The sequence below is a fragment of the Antrostomus carolinensis genome, unplaced genomic scaffold (assembly GCF_000700745.2).
Source record: "Antrostomus carolinensis isolate BGI_N321 unplaced genomic scaffold, ASM70074v2 scaffold20037, whole genome shotgun sequence".
Lineage (NCBI taxonomy): Eukaryota > Metazoa > Chordata > Aves > Caprimulgiformes > Caprimulgidae > Antrostomus > Antrostomus carolinensis.
Window position 1 is genome coordinate 22,449 of NW_010326875.1, and position 9,562 is coordinate 32,010.

The 9,562-nt window shown below is 37.4% G+C and overlaps 1 protein-coding gene across 1 annotated transcript in view; it reads right to left on the reverse strand.

Annotated features, from left to right (window-relative positions):
- DAZL (deleted in azoospermia like) overlaps positions 1-8,950 on the reverse strand; it is a gene marked incomplete at its 5' end in the record, with an annotated part of 12,044 nt that extends 3,094 nt beyond the window's left edge. The window contains 7 exons of the mRNA XM_029085896.1: positions 835-885; positions 1,772-1,849; positions 3,236-3,369; positions 3,700-3,766; positions 7,013-7,064; positions 8,458-8,549; positions 8,816-8,950. Of these exons, the coding sequence (XP_028941729.1) occupies positions 835-885; positions 1,772-1,849; positions 3,236-3,369; positions 3,700-3,766; positions 7,013-7,064; positions 8,458-8,549; positions 8,816-8,950 (609 nt within the window). The remainder of the gene's footprint in view (positions 1-834; positions 886-1,771; positions 1,850-3,235; positions 3,370-3,699; positions 3,767-7,012; positions 7,065-8,457; positions 8,550-8,815) is intronic.
- Positions 8,951-9,562: the final 612 nt, after the last annotated feature.

The following is a 9,562-nucleotide window of genomic DNA, read 5'->3' on the forward strand; positions in this document are numbered from 1 at the left end:
TGAAGGATTCTTCTAGTATGACCAGAGGCAGAATTGTCAGATGCATGCAGCAATATATAAACACAAAGTTCCATTTTCTTGATTTTTGCCCATTTTACAGACATGTGCTGGGAATTAGCTGGAAAGCATACCATTCAGAAGAAAATTAAGTATGACAGCTTCTAAACACTTAATAGAAGCGGTACTCAATGAATACAAGATTGTACCCAAACAACATGAAAATGCCCAAGATGCAAGTTTAAGTTCCAACACCGTTAAAGAAAAACAACTTTTCTCCATTTCTTGTGGATGTCACTTGTGTAAAGTCAGAGAAGGCAAGTAATTTCTTTAGAAGCCATCAGCTACAGTCTGTAGCAGCCTGACAAGTCATTTTTAAAAGCTGTTGAAAGGAGCCAAAAAAATATCGGTATTTGCAAAGCAGGATATTTTAAGGCTTTTTAGATTTTTTTTTTTTTTAATTGGAACAATAAGCAGTAATATTATACAGATCTTGTAAGTCAGGATTGTGCCACCATTTATTTTTCCTTCAACTTTTCATGAAAAAACAATTCTGTTCATGTTAAAACTCCAGAGTTCTGTGATTAGAACATATGGAGCAATGCCATAAAACAAGTAGCTCTCTTCTGCCAGGCAGCTTCTAAAAAAAACCAACCTGTCAGTAGAAAATCCTGAACAATTACCTACTCTGTCAGCAGCTACAGATTTCTATAGACCAGATTACATATAGATCCAGTCAACAAATAACACTTTGCCCTTTTTTTTTTTTAGTATCAAGCTGTCAAAACAGTGTGTTAATTAAGAAGAAGTTCCAGAAGTGTAACTTTGTAGACTTACCGGAGGCATAACATAATTTCTTTGCTCCCCAGCAAGCCACTGTGGTTGAACCTTAAACAAGAATTGAGAGGGAATCAGCTTTTACTCATTCATTTCCAACACACAAGTAACAACTCCGTAAGAGCCACCATTTGTAACATTTACTGTCTGGATTTTTCATTAAAACAGTAGTTTACAGTCTTCTGTTCAGCAAGAGAGCTTTCTCATGTGTACCTCACGTAGTGTTTAGCATAAGGTCATCCTTACCACAAATTCAACTACCTCCTTTCCTCTTCTCATTCCAAGTCTTAAAAAAACTCAGAAAATAAGACTTCTAAAGATTAGGAAAATAAGGGGAAATTGCAGCAGCCACACTGAAAACATCTCAAACCTCTGGTTACTTCCAGTTACTAAACTACTTCTAGCTTAGTTAAGCCCTGTTACTGAAACCACAAATTTCACTTTTGAGTTAAAAATTAAAAAAAAAAAAAAATCATTATCAGCCAACTGCCCTTCCAGACATTTTTAGAGCTCAAGAGCACGTCCCCTCTCTATATACAGCTCCCATTTACATAGTCTCAGAAGACTCAGTGACTGTTTTAAGTAACTACCTTCCGCTGTTATAGCATGTACAAATGCAAAGCTCCTTCCCATGAGAAAAGTACTACTGATCCACGTACTTTTGGCTAATTTGGAAGTTGTTTTATCACTGCATATTAAAAACCCCACAAACTAAAAAAGGGGTACGCCAAGTTATTCAACAGTTTTCACTGCATTAGAATAAAAATATCACTAATCTTGTTTTCACTTTTGATTTTTTGTGAAGCCAGACCTGAAGGGAAATAGAATTCACAGAAAGAGAAACACAGAATGATCAGACTCCAGTTAACATTGATATCTGACAAAACTTGAATGGAATGAACAAACAGTCTGTCTGCTGCTACTAAAGAATACATACCTGATAGTTGTAGGTCGGCTGATACCCTACAGGAACCTGCTGCTGTACCACTACAGCTGGTGAACTGTATGGATATGGCTGCAAAACAAAGCATTTTTAAAAATGCAAGTTTTAAGATAAACATGTATTTGTAAAGAAGTATTTATAAAGCCAGGAACACATTTTTAGAAATATGTAGTCAAATTGTTACTTCAATTCCTGTTTCAGACTAGTTTCATTATTTAAAAGCAACCCTTACAGATTTCTCAGGGGGATTCAGCACTTCAGGCACTAAAAATCTCTAGAAAGGGGGATTCTGGAGTGTATTACGTATCTAAAAATCTCACATCTGCTTGTGACTGATCTTTTAAGTCATTTCACAAGTACAACTCATCCCATAAACTTTCTGAAGTAGACAAGATACTATGAAATAGCGGAGTATAGCCTGAAGAACAGTTTCTGGGAGCCAAAGGCAAGTGAAGTATTACAAAACAGAATCTCCCAGCATTTCTTTACTGCATTTTGACACAACATTAACCTGGAACCTTCTCAGCTTCTTCAGAGAACAGTTAAAGCCACATTCCAGCACGTAAGAGAATTAGTTCCTCCTACACCATTTCATTCTCCCAATAAACATACAAGAATGAACAAGTGTACTACAATCAAGCTTTCCACCTTAGAAAAAAATTTCTGAGTCGCTGCAGTTTGCCCATCTCCATTTGCTCAAGAAAATATACAGATGAGAATCAGTTTGCAGTTAATATTGCCCTGTCATATAGGGTTAATATAGGAAGAGACCATAATCTGGAAAGCCTTCTATTCACAGTACAGGACTCAACAAGGCCAGAAGCACACTCCCTACACCTCAGTAAGAATGCTTATCTGAAGTACCAATAAAGCAGGTACTGTAACACAGTGTTCATACGAAGACACAACAGCAGTTTAGAAACAAGGATTTGTTTAGCTATGAAGAGAACCAGGGGTGGGAAATGTATCACAACCAACTTGTGGTTCTATACTTGTTTAAATAAAAAAGTACATTTTAAAGTTTGTGGTTTATTCTGAGGCAGGGCAGCAGCAGCACATTAAATATCCAGATGCACTTGATTTGTGAAATGCATGTGACAAGTAGCAAGATCACTTCAAAACTGTTACATAATTAAATCTTAGCTCCACCTTCAACAGTTTTCTCTTTCTTAAAGTAAGAAGTATCTCCACCTTGTTTTATAAAGAGATCACATCACTGAATAAATTTTTCAAGGTTGTTGGTGTTCTTTTAAAGTGGTTTGAAGTTAGGTGCTTCTTACTGGGGAAGGTAATATGAAAACAAGCAGTTAAGATCTTAAGATCAGAATCTCAATACATGTTCCTGAAGAGTTTTATGCTGCATCTTCAAAAATATTTAATTGTGCCACTGATTTTGAACCATAATTAAATATTTTTGAAGGTGCAGCATTCAAAAATCAGTGGCATGGATAGCCTTACCTGAACATACTGTGTCACTGGGCTCATTACAGCTGCAGGCTGCATGTATGCCTCTGTATTTTGATTACCCCATACACTATGGAACTGTGGTGCAGGAGGACTGAAGACTAACGGTCTTGGATGCACATAAGAACCTTGTTTTAAAGTAAAATAAAATAAAAGTATTAAGACATTTTCACATGTATTTCATTGGTAATCTGAATCAAGCTGCAAAAAAATCTCAAGTGTATTGACTCTTAAATTTAACTCAACATTAACTATATTGTATTGTGCTACAAACCTGTGTTTTATTATTAGAACTGTACAACATCACAAAAGTAGTGAGGTTGTAAAATTCAGAACTGAAGTTTAATCGTAATATACGTATCAGATAGAGGATTTGCAAGGATGTTAACATATAATTAAGAAAAAACCGAATTTGTAATATATACTTGTAATATGAACAGATTTGTTTATATACTTACACAAGTTTTGTTGCTTTCTAATCGCTGGCCCCAGTTTCAGCTTTTTGCCATGGAAGCTGATTTGTGACTGAAAGACAGGTTATTCTGTAAGCTGGGGAATCAGTGAGGCGAGTGGTTTGTTTGATTTTAAAGAGGCTGTCCTCTGCTTCTACACCACAGTATCATCAACAAGCACACAAACTCAACAGCCTCCATTCTCCTCTCACACAACACCTTATGCCCTTCACCCTTAGTTTCCTGTAATGCCCTCAACTCACCTGTCTGCCTACGCACCAACTCTCCAAGCATTTACCACTTGCCTTAAAAGCAACATCCACTACTAGCAGTTTGCAACCACATACTAGTGACTGTCAGCCTTCTGGTTTTATACAGACAGATTTGAAGAATTCTTGCCTCAGTAAGGGTATTAATGTAGAGTGACTATAGTCCAGGTTCCTGTGAAACCCTATTTACATTATCACTTGCCTTCCTTCCCACAAATTTCCTAACACACATCACATAACATGCTAGAAGCTGTCCACCTAATATTAAAGGAAACAGAAGGCTGTCTAAGCACTAAGGTCAGGTTGGACAGGGCTCCGAGCCATCTGAAGATGTCCCTGCTCACTGCAGGGAAGTTGGGCTAGATGACCTTTAAAGGTCCCTTCCAACCCAAACTATTCCATGAAATGCCTGAGAGAAACACAACGTCTCATTCTGCCAGTTCTGCCCAACTGCTAGGTCACACAGGAGGCAGTATTTCAGACTTCCAATGATCAGTGAGAGTACTGCTTCACAGGCACAGCATCTGGGGTCATAGCAAAAGCACAGGAACAGTTTCAAGCACTCTCCCTCACTGCAGAAGTTGAATTCTGTCTTCTTTGGTGAAACTGTGTAGTTTGAAAACTAGAAGAACATTCACTGATGGACATAGGCTGAAATGGCACCAGCACACCTTACACTTCAAGGTCTATTTGGACTGACTGCAGAAGAGTATCTGTAACATTTCATTCTCCTGTTACAAGATTACAGTTTAAGTCTGAAGTATAGAAAGTTATTTTTAAGGAGATTAATGTTTTATTCAGGAACTTCTCTACACACACTTCCAAAAGAGAATTCACCTTCAGCTGTCACATTCTGACAAGAAACACGCTTACCTACCTGCACAACACACGACACCACCTAAAATGGGTACCCTGTTACAGTTCAGAAGGCTGCACTGAGGTTTACAAATGCTTTCCACATCAGAAGTGAAAGATTTTTGTTTTATCCCAATTAACACAAATTTAGTACCGAGTATTAAAATCGGCATTAGATGCAGATACATTGTCTATCTAAATTCTCCATCTCACACCAACACTAAGGACTTGCCTGCTTCAGAAGAAAATACTCAGTTTGCAATTTTAACAGACAACTCACTAAGCTTTTTCTCCCACTTCTGCTAAAGTGCTTTGAACAGGTAACAGCAACTTCATTGTTGATTGCAAAAATAAGCAAAATAAGTAGAGGATAACAGTGATAAAAAATGTCTTGATCACCTCCTTGTACTCCAAAATAAACTAAAATACAACATGAATGGGGAACAAAGGGTGAAATACCCTGACCAGTTTGACAGGTTGGTTTGGTGGGATTTTGTTCATTTCTTTGGTTTGTTGGGGGTTTTTTTTAACTGATCCTGCAATCCCGTTGTGCCCTGAATCATGCAACAAGAGCTCTTGGAAGACAAGTCTCCCCTTAAAGCAGAGATAGCTTTCTGTTCTGAACTGCAAACAGGTTCACTCCAGACCAGAGTGCACTTACAGATGGCATCAGTCCTCAGTCAGAAGAAAGGTACTTTCAGGTTGCCACACAGCAAGGCAGATAAAACACAGGCATCTGGACTGACTCTAATCTTGGAGAGGTTCTATCTTGTTCATTACATAAAACATTATGACCACTCAGTAGAGACAACACCTGAAGTGGTTCAGTGATGTGATCCCTGCTTATGACTTGAGCTCTATTAATTCCTTCCCTTTCTCCATCCCCTCCAGAAGCCAACAGCTTTCTAAGATGTTTTCTATCTGAACATGCTTCTTCCTGACAAGGCAGTAATTTATACTGCCTGTATGCCTGAAATGTGCACTGAAAAGAAAGTCTGCCATATACCTCTGGGTCTTCCAAGACCTCTGGTATATAAAGTCTCATCAGAGAGTACTATATTAATAGAGATATGCTGAGGGCTTTTAGTTTTGAAAAAACGCACACAGAAAAGTCAGCAACGTACAATAAACTTAACATGGGGTAGGAAAAGTATCCTCAGATAAAGTCTGCTCAATACAACAGAATTTTTGTCAGCATCCCACCAGATCAAAGAACAGCGAGCTTCTCAAGTATTTTGTGAAGTATCAAGAATCTCCTGCTGGAGTTTCACTGCTCTCCACTTTATTCAAACGTGTTCTCTTCCACCTTAAGGAGATGGACAGCCAGTAAACACATCTGAACTTACAGAACACTAAATTTGTGCCTGGCACATTTATCTGTATTTGTCTCAGATCTACTTCCCTATCTGAGAGCCTCAGAAGCAAATGAGACCGTTCATCCTCCAGAAACATGGGTGTTTTCTGAGGCAAAGACTTCAGAGCAGGAAATATTTCAATACATGTTATTTTCACAGTTACTGCATTCAGTTTTGAGAGAAAGAGGGAAAACAAAAAGCTTTGTCAGTGGTTTGAGACCTGCTTGAAGTCTATCAAAATCAAATAACCATTTAGTTTTAAGTGCCGAGATTTAAAATTTCTCTGATACTGAATTCAAAGAGCAGAAGGGCTGTAACAGTTCTACCCCTTTATCCCCTGTGTGAACTACGGGAAAACCTTATGATAAGTCAACAGTTGCATCTTATAGTCAGAGAGTCTTAAAGAAAATACTTGCACTCTGAACAGCCAAATACACAAATACTGCAAAAGAGAAATACACACTTCAACTGCTGAGACTTAAGTAAAAAAAATAACACAGTTTTCTACATTCCTGTGATTCATAATAATAATGCTGACAGTCATCTGCCATAAGCACAAGGGTTCTATGTTAATCATCCAATACAGAAAGCAAGGCTTTCAAGCACATAAATCAGAACTAGAAATACAATGACATGAGACATTCAAACACACCAAGGCTAAGACTAATTTTGTTTCTTATACAAAGATTCTACCACAAGTAGAGATTTTGGCAAGCTTTTTTTTTGGGCAGCCCTGGATTTCCCTTGTCCCAATTTACTCTACAGGGTACATGACTTGGTTTCCCCTAAACATGTCTGCAGCCTTCATATATTAACTTCTTCAGATAATTTAGAGCTTACTTCTACTATTTTCTGAACATCCACGTTGTCCAGGAAAGATACAAATCCATACCTGAAGAGAAAAAACAGGTTACTCAAACTGATTTTGATTTGTTTGTTAGCTAAATGATTTTTAACAGTATCAGTTAACAGCAGGGGAAGGGGAGGCAGGGGTGTGCGAGAGGCTGTGTGGTTTTAGGCTGCCAGCCGAGTTAAACTACCACAGCCAGGTACATTATATTGCACGCCAAAAGTATCAACTAAAACATCAGTTTATAATTCAGCATGAAAATGTATTTATTGCTAACTGGCTGTATATACTACTGGGCCAGATGAAAGGAAATGAATGTCAAGATTCTAGAATAATATCAAATAGATTTACGGGCTATTCTTCCATTTCAGCTACTCAAAATAAGCACTATTTTTGATATTACTAACTCAAAGTAAAAACCTTAAGATCTGAATTATCATCATATTTTGTATTTACTACAGAGGTTTGGAGGAAAGCAGGCATTACAGGAACAGTGACACCAGCAGGGGAATTGATCCTTGAAGAGATTTTTCAATTTATTTAACTGCACTCTCTAGTTTACCTAGTCTATAAAATGAAAATAACTTCAGAGCATTATAGGAACAGTTGTGTCAACCAATGGAGTATGCCAATTCATTATCAATACTCAGAATTTACACTGGTTAATTGTACATCAGAATTCACCATGAAGACTAGCAAGGGATCTGAGGAAATAAAACAGACTTCCAGCTTATGCATTACTACATATGCCTAAGGAAAAAACATGACTTTTTAGGATCTGCTCACGGAATCTCCAGAGTTTGAAGGTTCCTCAAAGCAGGGGTAACTTCAAAACTGCAAGAGCTTCCCCAGAGCTCAACAAGATAAGGTCCTACGCATCCTTAAATATAAGTGCCTCACCACAGACAATTCAGAGTTTTTCTATACATCCAATGGCAATTTCCCTGGCTTCTACTACGTTCATTTACTTAGCTTCACACTTCACCTTGAAGAAATTTGGCTGTTTTCCCTAAACCTTATCCTTAGAGTGTAGAAGAGTACAATCTCACTGCCCCGAATAAACCATCTACCCCTTCTCTCAACCATCCTGAACTCCTCAGATTAACTACTCCAGCCATCAGAAGAGTCCTACAAAAGAACTGTCTGCATAAGCATTACACAAATTTCAAGCTTTGCTTCCACTAGTTAAGTGACAACAGCAATCTTTTCCCTGAACAGATAGGTTGAAGTCAGAAAAATCAGACTATTCTTTGTAAGATTATACAGATTTAGGGCGATCGAGATTTACGGGTTTCAAAGTTAATTCACCACAACAAAGAACTGCAGCTAGACTTAAGCGTGTCAAGTGTGTTACTAAGTAGCTGCTCATATAACCTATGACAGAATTATTTCCACATAAACAGCAACTTAAAACAACTATTCACATTCTACTCACCCTTTGGAGACACCAGTTCTATCAGTTATTATTTTAACTTCTTTCACAGTGCCATATCGTTCAAAGAAACTCCGAAGTTCTGCTTCATTCATCTGAAAGAAACAAGGTCTTTAACTTCTTCACACACATTCAACTGTTTAGAACTGATTTAAAGCAGTCAGTACCATTTCTCAAACCCCCCTTCTACTACCATAAGAACTAAAGTTGCTCATCTATTCTAAAATTCTCTCATGATATTGCAGTACCTTAAGACTGGTAAAGACATACATTTAAAAAAAAAAGTGAGGAGTTAAATTCCCATTTCCTTCCCACTGAAGTGCCCTACACCTATCTTAAACAATTAGAAGTATATAAATACCTTTATATCAATTCCACCAACAAAGACTGTGTTTGGCATGATTTTTCCTTCTGGTAAAATGTATCCTTGACTGGTAGTTGACAAACGGGTATTATCCTCTGAGACACCGGCACACTGGGCCTCCACGTTTACAGACTGAAAAAATTAAACAGAAATAAATTATTCAATTCAGTCAAATTATTATAGTACACTTCAAGATATTAGAATGCCTGCATCTTCCTCCAGATATAGCACAGGACAATTAATTTTAATAGCACCTTTCCCATTACTTAAAGGAAGTACTTGCTGCAAACAGATCATTCATTGGAAAAAACCTGAAGTGTTTATTCCAAGAAGCTTTAAAAATTTAAGTCTAGACCTAAGCTAGGCTATTTTAAGTAGCCCTGTCTAAGTATATGACACTTCATGACCAGTGTTGCTACTACGAGACACAGTGAGAATGCCAAATTAATTCATTTCAGAACTTCACCAGGTTCCTTTCAGATGCAAGCAAGAAAATTAATTCTTTAAAGATACAATTTACTGTAAATCAATTATCCAACAGAACAAATTCCATCATCTTCCTGGTCAAAAGCTTTAAATACATGACATGTGAGCAAGCTTACAAACAGCCTTAGAACACAGGTAACAGGGTTATACTACAAGTTAGTTGTAAGAAGGGAAATCAGACCTTGATGGAATATTCATGTTATTCATTTTCTCAGAAAAAGATATTTTCTCAATTTAACTACAATGGGAACATGAACG